Raw genomic sequence first — 26,945 nt, 5'->3', positions numbered from 1 at the left:
AGCTGACTGCAGAACTTCGCCAGATAGCTACTAAGCAGAAGTAGAGCCAGAAGCACATTGCTTGGGCCACTTTTGATACTTAAGTCATAGCATCCAGACTTTCAACCATAGGTATAGGGATGTGCAGACTCATGGCTGCAGGTCTCAGTCCTGGAACCAGCAGTTCAGGAAGATTTGGTGGACATCCCTTGCCAAAGAGACAATCTTTTTGGTGGCAAGGTGGAGGAGGTGGCAGACCTCATAAAGAAGAGAACTGATATCAACAAGTCCCTGTCTTGGCCCACTTCTTCTGTGTCCTTCCCTTCTCAAAGGGTTTTGAGCAGAAGTAGAAAGAGTGCCTACCATTTTCAAAAGCATAGGTTTACTTTTTTATCCAATCCCCCATAACAGGCCCAAACCAGGTAGAACCCCAATCTAACTGGGGACTAGCTTTGACTGGCTCCATCAGAGCATAGCCACAATAAAAGTACCCGTCCCGGGCGACCTACTGGTAGGAGGGAGGCTGAAGTTTTCCAAGAAAGGTGGCCCCTTGTAACTTGTGACTGGTGGGTTCTGCAAATACACCCTCAATTGGCATCACCCTCCTCTAAATTGCCCACTGAGAGTGGCAAAATTAATCTCTCATCACCAAAAAGTGCTCACATGGGAACTTCCTTCTTTCTAAAGACCCATGTGGTTGAACTCGTTCATCAGGGGAAGAAGGGAAAGAGTTCTGTTCCAAGTACTTCCTCATGCAGCAAAAAACTGGGGCCATGAACAAATAGGTGGTCGAGGGAAAGTTCAAGATGATTTCCCTGGGCAGTCTTCTTCCCATGATTCAGATGAACGATTGGCTATGCTCTCTGAACTTAAACGATGCTTATACCCATATCCAGGTATGTCCCAGTCACAGGAGGTGTCTCAGATTTCAAGTAAGGAAATGCCACTACCAGTATTGCATTCTGCCATTTGGCCTCGTGACCACACCCAGAGTGTTCACAAAATGCTTTGCAGTAGTTGCATTGTCAATGTGTAGACTGGGAGTGCATGTGTTTCCCTACCTGGACAATTGGCTGATAAAGAGCACATCAAAGGAAATTGCTCAGGAATCAATGCAGAGAACTACTCGGGTGTTGGAGCTACTAGGGTTTGTTATCAACTATCCCATGTGCTCCCAGTGCTGCAATTAGAGTACATTGGAGCCCTGCTAGACACAATTCAGGCTCGAGCCTACCTTCCTCAGGTGCGGGCAGATGCATTCAGTTGCATCATCACTCAGGTTCAGCACAGCCAGAAGGTCACAGCTTGGCAGATGTTGAAGTTGTTGGGCCACGTGGCCTCCACACTGCATGCCACACCTGCAAGGTGCCCAGTGGATCCTAGCTTCCCAGTGGTGTCAGGCCACGAGGAACGTTATTGATATCATCTCGGTCACTCCAGTGTTGGTATAGTCACTTCTCTGGTGGACAGTTTGAACCAATTTGTCTCTGGGACTTCCATTCCAAATTCCTCCTCCCCAGAAGATTTTGACCACAGATGCATCCAGTCTGGGATGAGGTGCTCATATAGATAGACTTCACACCTAGGGGCACTGGTCCGCACAGGAGACCTAGATTCACACAGAATGAGGGGTCTCTTCTGCATCCCAACTTTCAGTCTCCAGCCCTCACGGCTTGGATGTTGAGAGCATAGAATTTGCATCCCTTCAACTGCCTTAGGGTGTCTCCAAAATCTTGCTGGCTTCCAGGAAAGATTGTACCAAGAGGTGCTATACTTTTAAGTGAAAGAGGTTTGATGTGAAGGCAGGGCTCTAGATCCTCTCTCTTGTCCTACACAAAAACTGCTTGAGTACCTTTTACACCTCTTTGAGTCTGGTCTAAAAACCAATAAGGGTTCAACTCAGTGCAATTTGTGCCTACCATCACTGTGTAGAAGGTAAGCCCATCTATGTACAGCCTCTAGTTGTTTGTTTCATGAGAGGTTTGCTGTTGACAAAGCCTCTGTCAAACCTCTGACTATGTCTTGGGATCTCAATCTCATCCTCACCCAGCTGATGAAAGCTCCTTTTGAGCCACTTGATTCATGTCATCTGAAGTACCTGACTTGGAAGGTCTTGTTTTTGGTGGCGGTCACTTTAGCTCGCAGGATCAGTGAGCTTCAGGCCCTTTTAGCGGAACTATCTGGCACTGAACATTGTTGGACTGAGTTGTGCTCTGATTGCTTGATGATACTCTTTCTTTGATATGAATGGAGCTATCTTTATTTCTCTGTCCTGTTAAGCATTGGAGTTTCTTTCCTTTCGATAATGTTTTTTTTTATTGTGAACCACTATGCTGTTTTTAATGAATAGTGGTATATCCAATTTAAGCAATAAACCATAACAGAGTAGTTCTCCACACACATCCTAAGTTCTTTCCTAAGGTGGTGTTGGAGTTCCATCTTAACCAGTCAGTTGTCCTGCCAGTGTTTTTCCCGAAGCGTCATTCCCATCCTGACAAAAATGTGCTGCATACCTTGGACTGCAAGTGAGCCACAGCCTTATTTCTGGAGCGAACTAAAGTCCATAAACAGTCCACTCAGTTTTTTAATTCTTTGATCCAACAGGATAGGGGCAGCCATCTGAAAATGCACTTTATCCAGTTGGCTGGCAGACTGCATCTCTTTTACTTATCCCCTGGCTGGGTTGATTCTAGAATCCAACGTCACTCTCCTAGGCTCATTCTTTTCTGTTCCAGGCTGTACATTCACAACAGGACTTTTTTTGTTGTTGTTGTTATTGGTTCTGGTTGGCTTTGCTGTTGCAAGTCCCTATTGACTGCTTGTTGTTGGTGAACCTGGTGGCTAGGGATTCCCACTTGTGAGAAAACTATGTCCTGCTTGTCCTCAGAGAAGGTGAAGCTACTCACCTGTAGCAGGTGTTCTCTGAGGACAGGAGGACATATATTCTCACATATCCTCCCACCTTCCCTAGGAGTTGAATTCTTCATGCTTTTATTCAATTGTTGGTCCCACGTGAGTCAAGTGGACAGGCACGGGCACAGTCAGGCCTCCCAAAAGGTTTCTGGAAAGATCAGTACTACCCATACCGGGGCTTCTTAGATGACATCACCCACATGTGAGAAATATGTCCTGCTGTCCTTGGAGAACACCTGCTACAGTAAGTAACTTTGCATTTCGTTGTATGTTTGAACATTCCCTCTGAATGAATGTTAAAATGCTATACTAAAATATATTCCAAAGCTTTAAAAATGTTAATTTAGGCCTGACCTGGCAGCAGGCCTGGCTCTTTCTCCTGGGGGCAAAAGGCGTTGAGGTTGCTACACAGTTCCTGTGATGCAGAGAGTTCTAGCCAACTAAAACAGTTAATTTCATCTATTGGCTCCATTAAGAGTGGACATATTCTATGTTTCAAAGGAAGTTACAATCCTGGTCAAGGGCTGTAGTTGTGATGGTTAGGTTTCATGGTGAGGTTTAAAATGAGAAAAACTTAGGGCCCCTTTTACCAAGCTATGGCAAAAGGGGGCCTGCGCTGGCAATGAGGTGTTTTTCATGCGCGCTCCTTCCTGCAGGAAATGGCCTTGCGGCAAGTAAAGCACTTGCCACGCAGCCATTTTGGGGAGTGAGCCCTTAACCTCTACCCATTGAGGTGGCAGTAAGGGCTCCCGTGCTAACCCGACGATAACTGGGCAGTGCGCGGCACTGCCTGATTACCGTCGGGTACACTCCTGTACTACAAAACTAAATAAATTTTTGTAGTTCCAGAAATGATTGCACGCATGGGGTGGGAAGTACCACAGGGCTGCTATGTTAGCCTTGTGGTACTTCCTGTATAGCGAGCAGTAAGCCCGCATTGGGCTTACTGCCGCTTAGTAAAAGGAGCCCTTAGTGACTTCTCTTCAAATGTAATTGACATATGTGGTAGTATTTTCAAGAGGGCTTTTTAAACCCAGTCCTCAAGACACACCAACCTAGTCAGGTTTTCAGGATATCCACAATGAATGTATATGGATATATTTGCATATAGTAGAAGCAGTGCAGATTTATCTTATCTCATGAATGTTCATTGTACTTTATATATTTTGACTATTCACAGTATCTCCAATATAATTTATACTAATATTAATTATTTTAATTCTAACTCAATACCTTAAATACTGAATATGGTGCTCATCCCCACAATCTCCCTCTGGGACATTATGGTATCATGATGATAATCATTGCACCGTGAGCACTAAAACACCTACTACAACAGTCAATAGTTATTAACTGTTCATTTATCTTTATAATAGATGCTCACGGTGAGTTCTTTCCTTCAGCAATATAACTATCCCAGGGAAGAATTCAGTAGTGCTCCACCTCTGTGATGAATGTTCATAAAGGCGGTTAATAAATCCCAGTAAATAAATTGTTAATTAATATTCATTGTGGATATCTTGAAAACTAGACTAGTTTGGTGTGTCCCAAGGACTGGGTTTAGAACCTCTGTTTTATAGAACAGTGCCATTGTGTTTATACATAGCATGATAAACATGCTTCATAGAGCAAATAGTCATGTATCATTGTTTATGAAAGTTTGCTTTATTACAATGCATATTAATCATGGTTGTAAGTATTGTTCATTCAAAATTGTTTACAGGAACAGATAGCAAGACAACAAAGATACTGCCAAAAGCAGACTCTACCAAAGAAGTAAAAACACATTCTAAGCAAAAATCCTTACCTGAGAGCAAACGATCTTCAACCAGGTGCTATTTACAAAAGAGTATCTGTACCTTTCTGAATATTTGCAATGATTACTTAAAAAGCAAATGAGGTTTGAGCAATATTTTTAAAAGCACAATCTTACCATAAACACCTAGCTCATCAAGGCAGTAAATGAGAGCAGCTTTGTTCAGTACCTTTGGGGACATGATTGATTCATTAAGTTAAAAGCTCTTGTGAATATAGGTGACTGTAAAATGAGACCTGTAAGGAGACTGCTTTATGACATAGTTATATCCATTCGTTTTGCACTGGTGGGCTAGAAGGAAGTGGAACTTAAAATGGGAAAATTTGGGGATAACTTAACACATTTTTCATGGTAAATGCCTTAGGTAGGGAAGGTTCTACATTATCTAAAAACACTGAAAAGAGGAGAAGGAAGTTGGCAGGAAAAATAAGTAGAGTGTATGGGGTAAAATATGTGTGTACCCTCACAATTAACCCTGAAGATTGAATTTTTGAAGCATTACTTTACTTGATAGTCTCTTAAAGCATTATTTTCACATAACCATATACCATGGTTTATTTTGTATTGCAATAGTATATCCTTCAAAAGAAACAAGCAATATCTGAAAGGAAATGTGATTTGCATCCATAGCGCTGGAGTACCATGCATCAGGGACTGAGAAGCAGCTGCAGTGGTTTACAAGAAGCCATGCCAAACCATAGGTGCTTTCTCCTTGGCTACCCTAGGATTCACTCTGTTCTCCCAGCACCTCTTGTCTTCGGCATTGTGTGTTGGTGGTGTTCATGCTGTGCAAGAGCTATAAGGCATCAGGGAGGAAGGCCTGTCCAATTGTACTATACTGATCAATGCTGAAACCATATTGAAGCTATTGCATTAGGAGAGTTCTTTCCCAAAGCCTTGAAAGGTGATTCCTGACCAGCATGGGTCTTTCTGCCTAGTTGTCTTTGCACAGAGCCCCCCTCAGTCTTACATAGTAGCTTAAAGCAATTCAGCTCTGTACTTGGAAGAGGGTGGGTACAATGCTGATTGTTCTACTGTTCATGGAGAGGCAAACAGCTTTGCTTTCTTTGAAGACAAGCAGGACTAAGTGATGGGAATTGAATCCCTATCTAAGGGCTTCTTTCCAGCAAAAAAAAAAAAAAGTTATACCAGCTCTGTGAATATTGACCCCACTGATGCTGGCAAAATAATTTTTGATAGTCTAAACTGTTTTATATTTTTTATTTTTAGGAAGGCAGACAGGATGCTGTTTGCTGTATGTGACTGTTGCCACATAACCCAAAACAACCAAACAGCAAGGCAAACCTGCAAACTCTGTGTCCTTTATTGCTTTTCTTAGATCTGTACCTCAGAAATAACACAGTTTCTAACCTGAAAGAGCAGCATACCATCCACATATAGCAGACATTTATATACTGGCAAACATAAAGCTTTATGCTCTTGATCTACCAGAATAGGATGTGAAGAAATTCTTCACAGAACAAAAACATTTTCAAAAATCTGTTTATTAACAGATGAAATATTGGAACTTTTAAATTAAGTTCTAATACATGTATCATACAGTATAAAAAATCACCAATATGCATAAAAAATTATAAAAAATGTAATGAATCATATATAATGGGGATTTTGAATATTTTATGATGCAATGTTTTTAGAAGATACAGATTGGAATTTTATAAAAGCTCTCCTTATTGTTGGAGGAGTAGCCTAGTGGTTAGTGCAGCGGGCTTTGATCCTGGTGAACTGGGTTCAATTCCCACTGCAGCTCCTTGTGATTCTGGGCAAGTCACGTAACCCTCCATTGCCCCAGGTACAAAACAAGTACCTTTATATAATATGTAAACCACTTTGATTGTAACCACAGAAAGGCAATATATCAAGTCCCACCCCCTTTCCCTTTTTGCTTAACCAGTGCGTCTCAACCCAGTCCTTGGGGCACACCCAGCCAATAAGGTTTTCAGGATACCCACAATGAATATGCATGAGATAGATGTGCATACCAAGGAGGCAGTGCATGTAAATCTTTCTTATGCATATTCATTGTGCATGTCCTGAAAGACTGACTGGTTGGGTGTGTCCTGAGGACTGGGTTGAGAACCACTGTGCTAGATCAGTCCAAACCAACAGGTTGTTTCCCCCCTTCAAGGAGATAGAACTGGACTATTCCAGTGACATTACTGGTATAAGGGCTAATGCACCTTGGAATTCTCTAGTATTTCTCTACCTCCAACAGATGAAGTAGGTTGGTTTTGGCCGGTGCAGCCTCTCCTAGGCCTGATTTCTGGCATGCTGTCCATGGTGTAGTCTAAGAGCCTTGCCACTGGGGTTCAGTCAAAGATCCTTACCCCAGTAGAGCTAGGAAGTCTAACAACTCGGACCCAAGTTTTGGTCCAAGGGCCTTAGCTTGAGGTGCTTCTGGTATCGGAATCGGACCCCGTTGAGCCCTTGTTAAGGACTGTGTGATGCTCTTCTCCTGTGTTTTTTCTCTCAGGGCTCTCCTACAGCCTATATGTTGGTGGGAAGTAGAGATAAGTAACTATGATGATAGCGGCTTAGTGCCTCAGTTACATATATGTTTGAAGTCTCAATAGTTAGTTAAAGACAGTATTGTGAGGCTCATATATATGGTTATTGCTTTTTATTACGTCATCTTTTGTCTTATATTGCTGCATGTTTGTAAAGAATTACAGATTGAGAAAAGTTTTTTCGGCACAGGGTGTGCTTTAAAAAAATAAGTGAGGATATTCACCTTTAGGGTGGTAATCCACCCCTGTAGTGGATATCCCCACATGGGTGAGTTATATCTCTGAGAATTCCCACTTTCACTTAAAAAAATTTAAGGATTATATTTTTTTTCTCTTACTATGGCAGCATGATAAGACAAGATAAGCAAACAAAGAAGGGAAGTGTTATTCTTTAAATTATATATACACTAGTAAAAGAGGCCCGTTTCAGAGCAAATGAAACGGGCGCTAGCAAGGTTTTCGTCGCCAACACCCCCCCTCCCTCCCTAGCCAACCCCTTCGTTGTTCTGCCATTGCTCCGCCCCCAACGTCATGACGTTTGACGCGAGGGCGGGGCCCGGAGCGATTTCCCCCCCCCCCCCGCCTCCCTCCCTGCCAACCCCTTCGTTGTTCTGCCCTCGAGGGCGGGGCCCATAGCGATTTTGGTGACTTCACCACCACGAACCTTCGAACCTTTTTGAAGGAAGTCAGGGCTTGGATCCACTGACGTTAGTGTCCTCAGAACGTTGAGGGTGAGTTTTATTATAGTAGATATAGGTTCTACCACAGGTTTTTTGTTTTTGTACTCTGGTTTTTGATTATATTTCAGTTTATTTGACAACAAATTTCTAAAGAACAATATCCGATGAACGTGTTCAGTGTCCAATAAAGTACATAAAAAGTAGTGTACAATAGATACTCCAAAAAGGTGGATAATGATGCCTTCTTCAGGGGTCCTTAGGGAAAACATAAAAGAGAGACAAAATGTGTAAATCAGATTAAAAAGGTATGAAAACAGTGATACAACCATGAGAAAAAAATGTAAAAGTGGTAATGTAAAAAGTGTCATAAAAATGTGGGTAGTTATCATTTGCCAGTGAAAACAATATACAAAGGTGACCAGTTAACATTATAAATAAAAAAGTGGAAAATGTGCAGTATATATGCTGTAATGGATAGTGAAAGAATGAAAATGATACAAAGACAAACCTATTTTGGAGTATTGAACAGATACGTTTCACTACTAGAACATCGCTCTGGATATGTCTTCAAGAAAGCTAATTAAAAATATCTATATATAAAACGCACCTTCAACGTTCTAATGAAGCCTCAGCCGGAAACTTGAGGTGGCATAGATATCCGGTTTAGTGTCTGCCCCGCCCTCACGTCACAACGTGATGATGTCTAGGGCGGAGCGCTGACACTGAACAAATGGCATCGCCTCGCCAACCTGTTGCTCGGCGGCCTGCAGCGGTGAAGGCGGCTCTGCACCAGCGAGGGGCAATGGTCTGCGTCCTCTCCTGCTCCGCTGTCTCCTGCAGCCATTACCATGGAGGACTGTCAGGCAGGCGAGAAGCTCTACTGGGCCGAGTACGCCAAGAGCGGCCAAGGTTCCTGCAAGAAATGCGGGCACAGCATCGCCAGGGACTCGCTGCAACTGCCCATCATGGTGCAGGTAGGCGCGCGTGCTGCAGCACATGGGGCCGGGGAGCAGGGCTCGCATCCCGGCGATCACGCTGATCGCTCAAAACCTTGCTAGCGCCCGTTTCATTGCTTTCTGAAACGGGTCTTTTTTACTAGTATATATATAAATGAGTAGCATCAATAAAAAACACTGATAAAAACTAAAGAGAACACCCTAATGTAAACCAACCAGAGAAAAGCACCAATAAAACATGCTAATGGAAAGCAAAGGGACATGCTAATAAGTAACAGAACTGATGTGAAAGAAATAAATACATAATATGGTAATGATTGCCATATAGACTGCTTAAAGAAGAAAAGAAGTGCTCCAACATCAAACATATAAAAGGCGAGTGTCGTACTCACTCGCAAATGCGCAGTAGAGACTTCCCTCTCTGCCCCGCCCCTGCATCAATACGTGATGAGGGGGGCGGGACAGAGCGGGAAGTCTCTACTGAGCATGCCGCAGACGTACTCGCAACCGCTCCGCCCTCCCCCCCCCCCCCCCCGAGGTCACTCCTACCGCTCCCCCCACCCGGAGTCGCCGCCACCGCTGCCCCTCCACCCGGCCCGAGCACTTTCTTATTGAACTTACATCGCACCACGCAGACGCAGCAGGCACATCAGCAAAGCTGCCGTCGGGACGGCCTTCCTTCTCTGCCTGTGTCCCGCCCTCGCCGCGTTACGTCACACGAGGGCGGGACACAGGCAGAGAAGGAAGCCCGTCCCGACGGCAGCTTTGCTGATGTGCCTGCTGCGTCTGCGTGGTGCGATGTAAGTTCAATAACAGACAGTGCTCAGGCCGGGGGGGGGGGGGGGGTACCGGTGGCGACTAGGGGGGGGGGCTCGGAACCCCCCCATTCCAAAACTAGCCCGTTTACACGGGCTCAACGGCTAGTACTTAGAATATTAGTGCTATGTGTAAAAGTAAAAAAACTGGTTTAAACAAGCATACATATGAAAACCTATAGTAATAAATATGAAACTTTATGTGAGCAACATTAAAATGATGGAAATGTCTTGAAAGAAATGTGCCACTAAAAAACATACCATAAGAGAAATCATATCTAATAAACTAACATTGAAGGTACAATAAGAGCGATGAATAGAAAAGATCATAATAAATAGCACTAAAACACTATCAGTTAAAAACATGACTTTGAGAATTATGGTATGAAACTGCAAATAACTATGGGCGCTAAACGTGAGTTTGCAAAATGGAATAAAATAAGAATTGCATACCTGAAATACCGGAAAACCTCTGAACAATATCAGCTCCAAAACAAAAGAACACAAAAACTAACAGGCATTATATGAAAATCAGGACGTGCTACATACTGAAACAATGTAAATACGAAATAGCTATTAACAGTGCATGTGAATATGTATGTATGTGAAAGAAACATGAATATGTATAAACAAACACTCAAAGAGAGATAAGAGAGAAACCATTGTGCCTTAACAAAGAGTAAAATGTGAGGAAAATATTGGTGGAAAAAATGTATAGGATCTCATATAATATGATGTGCACAGACAATGCATAAAAGATGTAGAAAAGTGATACATTAATAGTGCATGATGAATGTAATGCCAGATAAGAAACTTAACATTGTGTATATAAAAGACAAATTTAAAAATACCACATTGTTGCATCATACAAAAAGTACAGAAAGTAGATTAAATGAGCAGGAAAACGTTAAACATATGCACAAATGCAAAGTGTGCATTACTTACAGATGCAATAATATAACCCACAAACATAAACATCCCAGATTATACCATCCCTATCTCAGACAGCCTGAAAATTCTCAGCGTTACAATCGACCGTAACCTCACACTAGAGAACCAAGTGAAATCTACAACAAAGAAAATGTTCCACTCAATGTGTAAACTCAAACGCGTGAAACCATTCTTCCCGAGGGAAACATTTCGTAATTTGATACAATCAGTGGTACTAAGCCATGTAGACTACTGTAATGGAATTTATGCAGGATGCAAAGAACAAATCATAAAGAAACTTCAGACCGCTCAAAACACGGCAGCCAGGCTTATATTTGGAAAAACGCGATTCGAAAGCGCCAAACCCCTCCGAGAAAAACTGCACTGGCTCCCAATCAAAGAACAAATTGCTTTCAAAATGTGCACCCTGGTTCATAAAATTATCTATGGCGAAGCCCCAAGATACATGACAGACCTCATAGACCTACCAACCAAAAATGCAACAGGATCAACACGCAACAGGATCAACACGAACATACCTAAATCTCCACTACCCAAGCTGCAAAGGACTCAAATACAAATCAACTTATGCATCCAGTTTTTCCTATATAAGCACACAACTATGGAACGCATTACCAAACTAACCTGTTCAAAAAGGCATACCCTACCGACCCAACTTAAATGCCTGTACCCTGCAACACAACGAAAGTAAAGCTCACAGTGGACATATAATAATTCTTCCTCTCTACGATTCCCTAATGTGTCTGTTACACATGAACCTTATTCTACCATAACATCACTTTGTATTTGTTCATACTGGAATTGGCGAACGCCTCTACGGTACTATGTAAGCCACATTCAGCCTGCAAATAGGTGGGAAATGTGGGATACAAATGTAACAAATAAAATAAATAATTCACATATGGTCAAAGAAAGTTTTTGTCAGTAATATAATAATAACAAAATGCACTGGTCTAATGTTTGTAAAGGATTGTTCTTGAGGCAGATAAATACAGTGCTATGTATACAATAGTATGTTTACACACAATCAAAAGTAATTTGTACATTTTTGTATAATAATAACACAATATACTAATTTAGGAGCCCTTTTACAAAGGCGCATAGGTGCCTATGCATGTCCAGCATGTGTCAGATTGGCACTACTGCCCGGCTACTGCATGCCCCGGGCAGTAATTCTGTAGGGTATGATTCTCAAAAACAGGCAGTTCAGTAGAACCATGAATATAAAATATAGACAAAAAGGTAAAACATTAAATATGAACAAATAAAAGTAATAAAAACAAACTATATCCTACTGCAAAAAGCCAGAATCATAAATGTTTAATAAATCAAGCACATAGCCTAACAAATTATAAAAAATGAACCAATTCAAGCTCAATTAAGATCAAGTGTAGAGAGGGAATGCATGGTGGGGTTGTTTTAACTGTATTTAAATCTGTATTGAGTTTTAAGAAAATGTCTTTGAATTGTGCAGGACAGATCTTATTGATTCAGAATCTCACAGGTTGTTTATTGTCCACGGGGTTTATTGATGACAGATTATTCATTATTGCTTGATGTCCTTACCCACCTTCCTGTGGAGTTAACAAGAGTTTGTATTTTGGGGGGTTTAATCTGACTCTAGAGAGCCAATAGGAGCCCTGGCCATGTGACCTTAGCCACAGTCTCCCAGCAGGTAGGAAGTGAGCCCATTAGTCTCTCTCCTTTTCTCTTTAGATATTACAGATATTTGTGATAATTCTTCTGTGCCTGGAATCTTATTTAGAGGCTTGACAGGGTTTCCTTTCTCTTCTTTCTTTGACAGCCTCGGGGGTGTTAAACTCGGGTGTCTCGAGTCCACCCCCCTTCCTCCCCATCTCCCTGGCTTAGCAGGGAAGGGCCGTCCAAATGATTGGAGGTACTAACACCCAACAGAAATTACACTTCCCTAGACACATTCAAGGAGTTTGTTCAATCTTGGGAGTGCTCAAACACCCCAGAGCTGGCTGATATGGGTCCACGTTTGACTGATGAGACAGTGTTTAGCTCTATAGTTAAGCCTTTGCTGCAGTCTGATCATTATCTGATTAGCTTTAGATGGCCTCTTTTGGAAGAGGAAGTGTTGAGGGTGAAACGGAAGAGTAAGTTAATGAGAACATGGATTGATACTGATATATTGATAGAGAAATTGAGTGAATGTTTGGGAATTAATTTTCAGGATAGGAATGTGGAACTGTTGATTGTGGACTGGATTGTTTCCTTGCTGGCAGTATTGAATAAAATAGCACCAATGAGAGAAGTTAAAATTAGGTCACATAATATGACTAGAGCCTGGTTTTCGGAAAGTTGAGGAAATTGAGACATAAATGGAGGAGCATAAATGGAGAAAAACAGGAGGTACAGTTCTAAAGGAATCTTTCGAGTTAAAATGGAATGAATATAGATTTGCAGTTGATTAGGCTAGGGGATCACTATTATTGTCAAGTTTTATAGTTTGGACATTCAAGCGAGAGAAGTGGCTGCTTTAAAACTGGGGTTTTGGGAGCTGGAATGTTGTCTTCCTACCCAACATAAGGATTGCTTTTTTTCATCCCATATGTTTTTGACTAGTTTGGTTGGGATGAAAAAGAAGGAAAATTTTGATATTACCTGCTAATTTTCTTTCCTTGAGTCCAACCAGAACAGTCCAATGGTCCACCCTGTGACTGGAGGAGAGACCCTTTAAAAGCTTAGAGTAGAAAATGAAACAAAGCTTTTAAAGGGTTTCTCCTCCAGTTAAACAAACTGTTGGGAATGAGATAAAGACTCTTTAGGGAGACCATAAGGATGTATTTTATACTTTACAGCCCTGTCTTCTCTTCTCTGGATTAAGGATGTTGTTTTCATTTTTTGTTGGTCCACATTGGCAGAGTTCACAGCGCTTTAGTTTCTATCTCCATCTGCTGGCTGACGGGCATAGTCCATACATTCTGGACTGGTCTGGTTGGACTCAAGGAAAGTAAATCAGTGGGTAAGACCAACATTTTCTTTTTGGCTGAATATTTGAGAAATTGTGCATGGGGTTACCCGTGACAAAATCATAAATGTTCAATATTTTAGGAGTATGAACTTTGGCATTACATCACAGCCTTGAGTAGTGTGGTAACTAGTTACTCCAGGATCCCTTATGAGGGTAAAAATCCTTCTGTACACTTGCAATTTTGAATATGGGCTAATTTTTGTCACTTTTTTAAATGTTATAAATATCCATAAGAGTGGAGCCTACTGTGTTTTTCTTGACATCTGTATTTTAGTAGATTTTGAAAATGTCCAGATTTTGCTTTAGAAATTTGCATTTTCTCCATGGACAAGCAGGATCACTACAGCCACACATGTAGGTGACATTACCATATGACAGAGCTGATCCAGTTCCTTGTCCCAGAGAGGCTTTTGAGCATACACCATAATTCCCACCCTGTATCTCCCCTCAGAATGTGACAGTTACTTTTCAACTGCCAAAGTGGTTAGCTGCCTTTTCCAGTGTCCCATGTCTATTATTACGAATAAGTTTCATTTTAACTGAATACAATAGAGAGAAAATAAGCAGGATTTAAAAGGCGTACTTACTGTAAGAATAAAATGTTCATAACTGACAAGGATACTCTTTGTGTGTGCGGTCTGGGGCCCAGTGCACGATGTGAAAGGCTGTCATCAATGTGTGAGAGCCAGAAAATTAAGAAGCATCAAGCTCTATGACTTTTTTGAGAGTCTCTTAAAAAGAAAAGAAGTCATCGTACTTTCCTTCAGTTATATTTGTAAGGCTATTAATAGGAGTTTGCCCCAAGGAGCATTTTAGATGCAGCATTTAGAATGACTTTGTAATGCTTCAGCCGGCCACCACCAACATACTATTTTGAGTTGCAGAATACTGTTAATAAAGACATATATTGTCTAATGAATGCTACAGAGTTTTATTTTCTTCAGTCCTGAGTTTGGGAGTCTCCATTTGTGTAACTGTTGTTAGTCTGCTTGTCCATGGAGAACGTGAAGTTGCATACCTATAACGGTTGCTCTGTGTCGACTGCAGGATCCAACATCCACACAACCTCCCTGCCCTTCCCGAGATTGAAGGAGGCTTGTTGGATAAACTGTCACATTTTGAGGGGAGATGTAGAGCAGAAACGAGGGACTGTTTTTGGCTCCTTCAGGTGATGACGTCACCCACATGTGTGGCTGTTCATATACTACTGTCCACAGAGAACATCCATTACAGGTATGCAGTTTCGCTTTCTCTGAAATCTGGTTTTATAGCCCTGCAACCTACTGAAGGGGTTTACTGTAATTCTGGTTTTACTCTAGGATTACCTTCATCTTCTATAACCCCCAGGATACCTGTGTTCCATGAGTGAGAAAAATGGTCAGAAGCCAAACACAGGCATTAAAAGTATGTTTAACGCTGAACACAATTGAAAAATAAAGAAGAATTATCTCTTCTTAATATATTTGTTCTTTTAAAGATGTACAGTGATATCTCTACAGCTGTGTTTTCAGCCTGGCTGACTTCTGATTGACTGTTAATGTGTTGCCTTTAAAACAAAGGTTTATATTTTTCCTGACCTTATGACATTAAAAATCCTTAGAATAGAATCAAGAAACTAGAAAGACATCTCTGTTTTTTCTTTATCCTCATATTAGGAGTACTGTCCATTCACCATTAGAAGATTCGGATAGTGAGGAGGTACTGAAATGACAATTTATTTTCCAATGGATAAGCAAAATTTGAATTAATTAAATTTAAAATGATTTTCTGTTTTAAAATCATTCATAGTGGTGTGAAGCTCTGAACCCTGTAGTTTATGGCTTCACTTTTGTCAATGTATACTGACTGAAAAAGTTATGTTACATTAAGTTAGTGTCCAGTGTTCCCGTAATAAGCCATATGGGAAAAGATTGATGGGAACATTGGACACTAAAGGGTTAATAAAGAGAATGAATATTGACATTTTTGTGCAGTAAAGTTTAGCTTGCATGCTAAAGCCGTGACAAACTTACACACTAAACTGCAGTTCACTAAGGCTCTAGAGTACATTCTAAACTGGTCTCCAATGAAACACCAGGTGGAAAGTAGGATTTAGGGTTCCATGCTACCATAGCATGGCATGTTTTCCTATGTGTACTATTTAGATAGTGCCTGCTAAAACCTAAACTTTAATATTCACCTCAGAGAGGTTATTAAGTGTAGCATAAATGATGTGACTTGAAATCCCCAGTGAGCCAGCTAGGGTTGCCAACTGGCCAGTATTTAAGCCAGCCTGGCTGGTTTATCAGTGGCTAGGCTGGCTGCTGACAGACCCCGAAAACCAATACTACAAAAGTCAGAGGTTTTTGTCCATGACCTCTGTCTTCCACCTGGGTCCAGCCAGCCTATGCCTTCCCCCACTCCCATGCTCCCCAGCCCAATAATTCTTTCCTTTTTATCTCCAGAGGATCCTTGCTAATGGTTGTGTCCATCTACCAGCAGATGGTGATAGAGAGTTCTGATTAACTTGCCCTAAAAGGCTGCTGTGCTTAAGGTTCCATTCAGTATCCCTCCATCTCCAGCAGGCAGTAGAACTTCATTGTGTAGCTCCTTCTCTTGTTACTGTGGTGGGCTCCCGAGTCATTTCTTTGGCTTTAGAGTCAAGGCTATCCTTAATTTCTAAGCCTTTAGGTGCAAACCTGGTGATGTCAGGTCCCTCCTTCTCCCCCACCACATTTTCCCCTGCAGCTCTCCTGCCTCTTAAAAAAAAAAAAAAAAAAAACGAGCACGGCTGAGCTAGTATATCTCTGTGGAGATTCTCTGGGGAATCTAAAACTAAAGCTAAACATCATTGTTGCATTTTTTTTTTAATTTACTGCCGTCCTTTGCAACTGAGAACTGAAAACTCAGTGCAGTTTATTTTTATGCCCGCAGATGTAGTAAAGTGCTATTCTTGGTGTGGAAGCTGGTGGACAGCGTTGAGGCAATACTTGATGTGTGTCAGACCATTGGAAGACATGGAAATTTCAGTTTCTGCTCCTGGGCCGAACACTAGTTCTGAGTCTCCCTGAACACAGCATCGCAGTTTTGGCAGGCTGTGTCATGAGGATTGCGAGTTGAACTGCTTCACCAGCCATGTGTGTTCTTTGCCTCATATTTGCTCTTTTCCAATGGTGATTGCCTCAGCAGTTCCTGTGACTAATTTGGGGTCAGCTATCCTTCATTCTACCATTACTTCTGATTCTTCTAATTTACGTGCGCCTTCTCAGTCATTGCCTTTTTCCCCAGATTTTATTTTGTTGCTGCATTAAGCTTACTTATTAAAATAAGCACAGCCTCATTCTGATACTATTGCTCTGCAGCATTCCCTTGAGGAGAAAGTTGGACACATTCAGGGAATCTGATAATATCTCTGTCACCTCTGACCATTTTTCTTATTCAATCTGGTATATTCCTTATCTCCTAGAAGAGACAATGTTCTTTCAACTAATGCTGAAGGAGATGATCCCACAGTTGCTAGGTTGTTTCACAGAGAGAACTTCCACTTTTATTTTCAAAGCCTTAGAGGTCCCGAACATTTCATCTCCTGTTTCTTAGACTTTTGCGGTCTCTAGTTCTAGTATGTCTGGTAGTAAGAAACCGCAGCAAACCTTCCATGTTCATGATGCAATGCAGGAACTTACTTCAGTTCAGTGGGACACACCTGAAGCAAGTCTTAAAGTGGCTAAGGCAGTGGCACACCTTTACCCTATATTACATTCTGAGCTGGAAAAATTCTCTTTGCCTAAGGTGGATGCCTTAATTACAGTGGTTACTAAAAAGACTCCAATTTCAGTGGAAGGTGGCACTGCCTTAAAAGATATTCATGACCGTAAACTAGAATCTTCCTTGAAGCTGTCTTTTGAGGTTGCAGTTGTATGTCTGCAATTCACTATATGTATTTATTATGCAGCAAGAGCATGTTTATCTTGGGTTCAGCAGCTTTCCAGCTGTGATGTTTTCCCGGATTTTCTTCCTTCCCTAGAAGCATGTTTATCTTATATAGCAGATGCCTTATACGATCTTCTCAGAGCTTCAGCAAAAGAAATGCCCTTAGCAGTCTCAGCTAGAAGATGGCTTTGGCTGTGGCATTGGTCGGCTGATGTGGCTTCAAAATCTTGCTTGGCAAAGCTTCCATTTAGAGGCAGACTTCTTTTTGGTAAAGATCTGAGAAACTTATTAAAGACTTGGGAGATTCTAAGTCTTAGACATTACCTGAAGACAGACTGAAGAGTTCCTTTAGATCTTCTCAATCTTGTTAGGTTTTGTGAAGCGAAGCATTACAGACCAGGTAAATCTCACTTATCTTCCTTCCACCACTCTCATTTTCAACAGATACAAAGCTCCTTTCGATCAGATAGGAAGCTAACTCCCTCATCCAATAAATTCTCCAGCGCCTCCTGAGCTTCCCAGTGATGAGATCTCAGTTCACTCCTTGAGTTTCTTCATCAGAGGACACCTCTCCAGGTTTTATGAGGAGTAGACCAAGATCACTACGGACCAGTGGGTCTTAGAAATCATAAACCAAGGCTACAAACTGGAGTTTGCACATTCCATTGCAGATTTTATTTTCTTGGAATCCCCATGCAAAGCTCTGGCCAAGTCTCAAGCAATTCAGCACACCTTATGGAACTTCTTCAATTAGGTGCGGTGGAGCTGGTTCCTCTGTCAGAGGTGGGAACAGGAAGATACTCCATTTACTTTGTGATTCCTAAGAAAGGGGGATCTTTCTGTCTGATTCTAGACCTCAAACAGTTAACACAAAGTTAAAGGTACATCATTTCAGAATGAAAACTCTATTATAGCTTCGATGCAACCGGGAGAATTTCTGACTTCTTGGAGCTCAAGAAGGCATACTTCCATATTCCCATCTGGCCTCCACACAGGCGTTTTCTTCAATTTGCAATTCTGGGAGAGTATTATCAATTTTTTGTTATGCCTGTCACCCTTGCTACAGCTCCCAGAACATTGTCCAAAGTAACGGTAGTAGTAGCAGCTCACCTTCGCAAGGGTGGAATTCAAGTTCATCCTTACCTGACAGTTGACTGATTTGAGCCTTTTCTTATCAAGAAAGTTCCAAGGTGGTTTCCCTACTTCGATCGTTAGTTTGGGTAATCAATTTCCCCAAGAGTCACCTGTCTCCTATGCAAACACTGGAATACCTGGGAGTGACATTCATCATAAGCTTGGGGAAAGTATTTCTTCCTCTTCCGCAGCAGTAGGAACTACAGAACCAAGTAAAGAATTTTCTTGCCCTTCTGTGTCCCAGAGTGTGGGACTATGCTCAAGTTCTGGGGACCATGGCCTCTACTATAGATGTCCTTCCTTGGGCAGGTTTCACATGGGACCTTTCCAATGGTCCCTACTCAGCTGTTGGTCTCTGACATCTCAGAACATCTTCTGTTATCTACTCAGGATTGGTTCAGAATTACAACAGCTGCCAGCCTAATTGGATGGGGGGTCCATTGTCTCCTTCATTCAATGCAAGGTCAGTGGTCCCTGATAGAAGCCTTATGGTTGATCAGTTGACTAGAACTCAGAGCGATATGAATAGCGTTGCTTGCCTTTGCCCCTCTTCTTCGAGGGAAACCTGTGAGAATCCTGTTGGACAATACGATACTGGTGTCCTGTGTCAACAGACAACATAACATAACAATACATTTTCTGTTCCACAGTTGACCTTGCAGTTCTAAGCAGATAACAAAACCAAGAAACTAGACAGTTACCAGGAAGTACAATAAACCTAAAAAATTTCTTTAAAATTAAGATACATAAATCAACGAAATCGCGCTAAGATATTATCCTCTTGAATTCAACACGTTTCCTAAATAAAAAAATGTTTTAAGGTGTTTTCTAAAAATCATATAATTAGCAGTAGACAATAAAAAAGTAAGTACCTCTTTATCTAACCTTGCTGCTTGGAATGACAGTAAGTTATCCATAACTTTTAACCTCCTCTTGTATTTTAATGATGGATATATAAATGGATTAACATTTCTAGTAGATACCGAGAACACAAAATGGTACAGTAAGTATATAGGAGAGACAAGGGGGCACGAAGAGTATTCATCTCTCCAGAGAAATGGAAATTCTGTTCTGGGCAGAATCGAATGTCTCTTTACTTTCAGCAGCTCACATAGCAGGAACTGTGAATACTCAAGCAGACTTTCTCAGCAGAACTTCTCTGGATCCGGGGGAGTGGAAATATCGACAAAGGCTTTCCTTCTCATTAATTCAAGATGGAGGATCCCAGAGATAGACCTGATGGCATCCAGGAAGAACAATCAGTTTCCCAGGTTCTTGTGCTATTGGAAAGATCTTAACTCGGAAGGAGTAGATACTCTTCTCCAACAACAACACATATTCTATATGTTTGTTTTCTCTCCGTGGCCCATGGTAGGCCAAATTCTTCTCCGCATTGCTCGTCATCCAGGAAGAGTAATCCTGGTGACTCTGGACTGGCTGAGGCGCCCTTGGTATGTGGGTTTCATCGGACTAACCATCGCTCTCGCTCTTCATGTGCCTTGCTATAAGGGACTTCTGTTTCTTGGTCCCATTCCTGTGGATTTATTTATTTATTTATTTGTTGCATTTGTATCCCACATTTTCCCACCTATTTGCGGGCTCAGTGTGGCTTGATGATTCTTCCCAGTTTGGACTTACGGCATGGCTCTTGAAAGGTCGTGATTGAGGAAGAAAGGTTATTCAGAAGAAGTCATTACATGCATGTAACAGTTCCACGTCTTAGTAACATAGTAAATGATGACAGATAAAGACCTGAATGGTCCTTACAGTCTGTCCAACAGTCACACATAGACCATGGAAGTCCGGCCGGCTCTGTCCTGTTCCACCTACTGGAGTTGCCGTCAAAGCTCACTCCAGCTTATCCAAATCCATCTTGTCATATGTGGGACCCAGACCGTAAAATTCTGCCCAGCACAGTCTATGTCCCAGAAACGCCATTGAAGCCCTTTCCAGCCTAGCCTAAACTGGATTGCCATATACAGACATAGACCTACAAAGTTTGCTGGCACCGGCCTTAGTTCTTCATAGCCAGAATAGCCATCCAAGTATCACTCACACATCCACCCCCTGCAGCCATTTAAGGTTTTTAAAAAATTTATTTTTGTTTTCTGCCATCTATTTTCTAAATAGGGTTCCTCTATGTTCATCCCACACCTTTTTGAATTCCGTAACTGTTTTTCTCTCTACTACCTCCCTCAGGAGGGCATTCCAGGCGTCGATCAACCTCACCTAAACCATTCTAGCATATGGAGAACCTTTGAGTCTTGATATTTCCAAATAAATATTTCCTCATTTGAAGCTCCTATGCCTCAAATCCTAGCATTTCTCCAAGAAGGTTTTATCCTTTATTTCATGGCAAATTCAGGTAGCTGTGCTGGCTTGTTTTCGTGGTCAGATTCAACGCTGTTCCTTAGCAGAACATCCAGATATAGTATGTTTTCTTAAGGGCATCAATCATCTTAAGCCCCCATTTAGATGATGCTGACTAGAATGGAGTCTCAATCTTGTACTAAAAGAACTTCAAAAAACCCCTTTTGAAACCTTGCACAAATCTTTTCATAAAGATCTTACCCTCAAGACAGTCTTCTTGGAGGCCTTTTCTCCACTTTACGGAAGCTGGAGTATCTATTCGTACAATCCCATCTTTTTTTTTTTACCTAAGGTGATTTCTTCTTTTTATGTTTATCCAACTATCAATTTGCCATCTTTTCGGAAGGAGGATTATGGTTTGGAATTTTCATCTCTTTGTTTCCTTGATGTCAGAAGGGATCTGTTCCATTACTTGGAAGTGACTAATGATTTTTGATGTTTTCATCACCTCCTTGTGCTTTTTTCAGGACCTAAAAAGGGTTATTGTGCTTCTAGAGCAACTATTGCAAGGTGGTTAAAAGATGCTATTTCCTCAGCTTACTTATTAGCATGGAAAAATGCCCCTCTACAGCTTAAAGCTCATTCTGCTAGGGCCCTTTTCACCTCTTTTGTGGAGGCTCATGCAGACTTTGTGGATGGAATCTGTAGAGCAGCTATTTGGTCAACATCTCATACTTTCTCAAAACTTTATCGCCTAGATATGGCAGCTAGAATAGAGGCTTTTTGGGGGGTATCTGTTCTGTCTTAGGGGATTTCATGTTCCCTCCCAACTTAAGTGCTGTTTTTATACATACAGTTAGTATGAACTGATCCTTTGGCGATGAAAAGGAAGGAAAAATTTGGTTCTTACCTGCTAATTTTCTTTCCTTTAGTTTCCCAAAGGATCAGTCCAGATCCCACCCCCTTCTTATGGAAAGTGTTCTATTTTTCTCGAGTATTGTAGTTTTTAGGCACACAGTTCATCTTGTTAATAGTTCATAATCTGTTTTTATGGCTGTTTTTCTACAATAATTAAGAAGGAGAAGTTCTGTTATTTACTGTTAAGTTACTGCTTGGCTATTTGGATACTGAATAGAACCTTAAGTACAGCAGCCTTTTAGGGCAAGTTAATTAGTACTCTCTCCCTTCACCTGTTGGTAGGTGGACACAACCCATTAGTATGGACTGATTCTTTGGGAGACTAAAAAAATGAAAATAGGTAAAGATGACATTTTTCCTTTATGCCCCCCCCCCCCAATGAATCCAACATTTCTTTCTCCCTGCCCCCCCCCCCCTTCATGAAGCCAATGTCTCTCCCTCCCCCAGATCCTCCAAAAATGCTTTGACAACTGGCTGTAGCAGCAAACAAACCAGTCTGCCTCTGGTTAGTACCGGGGCTTTTCCGCTACAATGTGTAACCTCCTCTGGTACAGCTTCCTGTTTCCATGCAGGCAGGCCACTGGGCTAGGAGAGATGGATCCAAAAAGGGGGAACAGGATGGAAGAGACAGACCAGATTAAAGGGGGGGGGGGAGTGGGATGCTGGATCCATGGAGGGAGAGAGGGAGATATCCCAAACCACAAGGGAGGGGTAGGGGAAAGAGGGGGAGAGATGCTTGACCCCCGGGTGAGGGAGGAAGGGGAAGAGAGAGGGCACAGAAAATAGATGCTGGGCATGGAGTAAGCAATAGGGATAGGGACACAGAGGAGCAATGCTGGGAAAGGGGTGGGATAGGGATACAGAGGGAGTGATACTGATCACAGAGGGAAGGACAGAGACACAGAGGGGTGATACTGCACATAGGAGGAGGGATGACACAGAAAAGAGTTGCTGAATATAAGTGGAGGATAAAGATAATAAGTACATAAGTAATGCCACACTGGGAAAAGACCAAGGGTCCATCGAGCCCAGCATCCTGTCCACAACAGCGGCCAATCCAGGCCAAGGGCACCTGGCGAGCTTCCCAAACGTACAAACATTCTATACATGTTATTCCCAGATGCTAAACATGTGAGGGGATAGGAATAGGGACACAGAGGAAAGATGCTGGACAGACAGGGGCGAAGAGAGAAGATGGATGTGGACAAGGAGAGAGAAGAAATGTCAAATGGATAGGAGACTGGAAAATCAGAGGAAAGCAGAATAGATACTTGGACCAAATCAAATGGAAAAGTAAAATGCTCAGACTACAAAGATAGGAAAAAGTATTTTATTTTGAATGTATTAATTGGAACATATCAGCTTTGGGAAATATGCATCTCTAATTTCTTGCTTGCCAGTTTCTGTTTCTCTGGTGTTGCTGTATATGCAAGTCTCTGACTTCTTGAGATTTAGAGTTTTTTGCTTTCATTTCTCTATTATCGATATGTGTGGCCCCTTGTTTCATTTTTGTTGAGGGTCAATCTGTGTGTTTTGCATGTGTGACCAAGGTGCAGTATTCTGTTAACGCAGTTTCTCTGCAGAAATCTGTAGCAGTTCCATTTGTTCTGTTTTCTTTCTTGTTGTAGGGCCCAGTGTAAAATTAACAAATCTGCCTTTTCATGGATAAGGTTTTTGCACTGTGAGTCTTGGGAGTTAATGCTGTTGTGGTACAATAAGATTCTGAGTTTGTTTTTGCACGAGTTTGTGTATAGTGTTTTCCAGTGGAGGGATTGTGAGTTGGCCTTATTGAGGGGACATCAAAACTTTAATACAATTTTAATCTATTATAACTTCAGACAGGGTTTGTGAAATAATCATAGAAAAGTACATACATGCAGCTCCAGTAGTTGGAATGTAAGGACAGTGTCGGCGGTATTTCTACTGTCTGTGCCCCAGAAATGCTAAAGAAAGACCATGATCAAGTATTTTATATCACATTTGTTGTTGGTTTAATCATGACTTGATAATGAGTGTGACTATTGGGCAGATTAGATGGACCGTTCAGGTCTTTATTTTCCGTCATGTACTATGTTACTATTGGGCTCACTTAGACTTACATAATGACCTATGGAACTTTGTAAGTCTAAGTGCTTTGAAAATATGCCTCCAAGTGTCATCTTTTCTTCTTCTGAGAAGACGACCCTAGTGCAGACAGTCAATTGTAGAGGGGCAGAGTGGGAAAAGGATACAATAGTAGGTGTGGCAAGGGGTAGGGCATGGGGATGGAACAAGGGAGGGACATGGGTGGGGCATGAATGGGGTATAAAGGTGTTGGGTTTTCTCTGACAAAAAGTTGGCAACCCTAGAGCCAGCTACAGAACTGCCAAGTTATCCAGTTCCAGGAGGGAAACGTTTTGGCCAGTTCTGGTTGTAGTTTTATACCTCAAAGCAGTGTGATGTTTGTAGTCCCCATTCTACTAATTGAAATAAGTCCTGCAGGTCTCATAATGCATCAGGAGAGAGTCATAAATCCAGGATTGGTCTACCATCTCTTTTCTGGAAGTGAGTAACTTGGCATATCTGAGTTAGCATGGCAGATTTCATTCCCCTGCTTCCCTCTCTCAGTCAGTACCACACCTATCAACAAAGTTTTGAGACCTGAAACAGGCCCCTGTCAAGATCCCCAGAATATAACACCCTGCCCTCAACAAAGCCCTCCATCGTTAAGGACTTTCATCATCAAAGCCCCCCTCCCACTTTTGACCACTTATCATTAACCTCCACTGCATAGTACTCAGATCCCATCGATATATAGGTCCCCACATTAATGCTAGGCACTCCTCCTACATCCAGAGTGCCCAAACCCTTCAGTCTCCCTCCAATCCCTCTAGAGTGTTTTCTTACCATTCCAGAGGGACATGACAGCCTGCCTGCTGGCACCACAGGACATCATTGAATGATGCTACGTTGTGATGCTTCACCACTATCACACTTTTGCACATCTGTCATAGTGACTGCATTTTAATGGGTATACAAAGAAATGTAGTGCTTTATTAGTTAGGTATGATTTTAGCATATATCCTAAAAGACGATTTTGTTGGATTTCTCATGCAGTTCTCTTAGTTTTTCCACCATTTTAAGAATTTTGTTATTACTTCATGCTAGTGTCAAAGCAAAGTAACACCTAGTGAGGTACCTTCATCAAACCCGTGCAGATCTTATCTTGCCATGATACAGTAAATGTATTGTGATCCTATTAATGATGTAGAGCAGCATTTTAGAAAGGACATACAAGTCAAAATTGAGATGTCCAGGTCGGGACATGAAAAGTTCCGCTAGAATTTTAGAACAGGATCTGCCAACTTAGAACCAGTGCTAAGATACATGGAGATGTTTATGTTCAGGAGCATCCATTTTAGAACCATAAATGTCTAAAATATTAATGGGGACCAAACAAACACATAAACATTTGTGTTCTGAAATACTAAAATACATGTTTATGTGATGGAAAATAAACATTTATGCTAGCCCTTTTAGAAATATAATCGTATATTGTGCCTAGGCAGTCACAGAGTTTGAGATCCTTTGCCAGTTGTGCACTTAGGGGGAGACAGCAACCACTGGGTGATAAGGGAGCAACGTCCTCAAATTTGTCCAGTGGAGCTCTGTACATAATGAGAACCTTTTTGAATTCTAGACATCCTGGATAGCAGGTGTAAATCCCTTTGTCAAACTGTATGGACATAGATGTGTATTCCCCTTCTGATATCTGGAATATACCTTTATTTTTTTTGCCTTCTGTAAACCTCAAAACACTCCCAGGGCACCCTTGCCATATGCATGTTTTTCAGTTTTAGATGTGCATATCCAAGTTTTGTAACATTGGGATTAAATCTTTTGAAGTAAATGCCACTTTATGCATGTCTAAAAGGCAAATAGCGCTTCTAAAATAATCACTATAATCTGTTTATTGTAAACTGCATCGAATGTCTTATTTGTGGTATATAATCATGTTTTAAATACAATAATTCTAACATTCCATGAGTATAAGTGTAATATAACAAAGATAAAGAGCTGCCTGTTTAAAAAAAAAAAAAAAGCAACGGCTCTGTTTCACTTGCAGAAGAAATGAGTAGTGGGCTTATGATTTTCTACTTCATTTTTTCCTAATTTTGGATGTATCTCAGTTCACCAGTTGACTGACTTAAATGCCACATAATTGAGGGGTTAAGACTTGACAAAGAGAAGGAATCACGGAAATTGCAGGCCTGGGAAGATGTTTTCATTTCCTAATGTTGTCAGTTACTCAGGAACTGTGTTTAGAAATGTTAAAAAAAAAAACCAACAACAACAAAAAACAGTACATTTTTCACTTTAAAATTTGAAGTTTGACAGAAATTGGAGGCACTGCAGCTGTGTCAACACTTAAGCCACCAAGAATGGTAGATAGCACAGTACATTGTATTGTGATAATAACAAACTTGCATGGGCTTGGGAGAAAGCATGCTCTGTTCATTTCCTGTATTAAGAGCAGGGACCCAATTTATCAGAAGGCTATATGGCAAATTACAAAATTAAATGCAGTGTTGTTGCATTCTACTTCTGTCCTTGCAGTTCAGGAGGTGCAGGCCTCTTTGACTTGCTGCCCCTCTCCCCAGCTTCTCCCAAACTGCAGAGTCTACTTAGGTGGTATTTATGTCCCTGACATCCACTTAAATCTGTAGGCCGACCTGTCTGCTTTCTATACTCTGACTGGCAGAAAGAGAGCATACTTAACCTGCATCTGCCTCCTCCACCATCCAGCTTCACTCCAGTGGTTTAAATGTTGTAGTATCCCCTAAACCACTTAACTGATGAGGAGGAAGATACAGATAAGCCCAAACCCTGGCAGCCAAGGAGAGACCTGAAGATTAATCAGAATGTATAAAGTAAAGAGGTAAGGAAGGAAGGAGAGACCACATGGAGAGAGCAATAGCACTATAGCAGCAGTGAACAAGAAATTCTACCTCCGCCCTTACAGAATTTCCAGCAGTGACCCATGATAAAATCAGGTCCC

The 26,945-nt window shown here is 41.5% G+C and overlaps 1 protein-coding gene across 3 annotated transcripts in view; it reads left to right on the top strand.

The window, feature by feature from the left end:
• Window positions 1-26,945, top strand: part of CCDC38 (coiled-coil domain containing 38) — an 89,279-nt gene that overhangs the window by 38,302 nt on the left and 24,032 nt on the right. For 2 of the 3 annotated variants that reach the window (XM_030214070.1, XM_030214068.1), the window contains 3 exons: window positions 4,616-4,724; window positions 14,684-14,869; window positions 15,292-15,334. In XM_030214070.1, the coding sequence (XP_030069930.1) occupies window positions 4,616-4,724; window positions 14,684-14,869; window positions 15,292-15,334 (338 nt within the window). The remainder of the gene's footprint in view (window positions 1-4,615; window positions 4,725-14,683; window positions 14,870-15,291; window positions 15,335-26,945) is intronic. The other variant, XM_030214071.1, reaches the window with a different exon arrangement.

Source organism: Microcaecilia unicolor, chromosome 9, assembly GCF_901765095.1.
Source record: "Microcaecilia unicolor chromosome 9, aMicUni1.1, whole genome shotgun sequence".
In the NCBI taxonomy this organism is placed as follows: Eukaryota; Metazoa; Chordata; class Amphibia; order Gymnophiona; family Siphonopidae; genus Microcaecilia; species Microcaecilia unicolor.
This window is presented reverse-complemented; position numbering and strand designations above follow the sequence as displayed.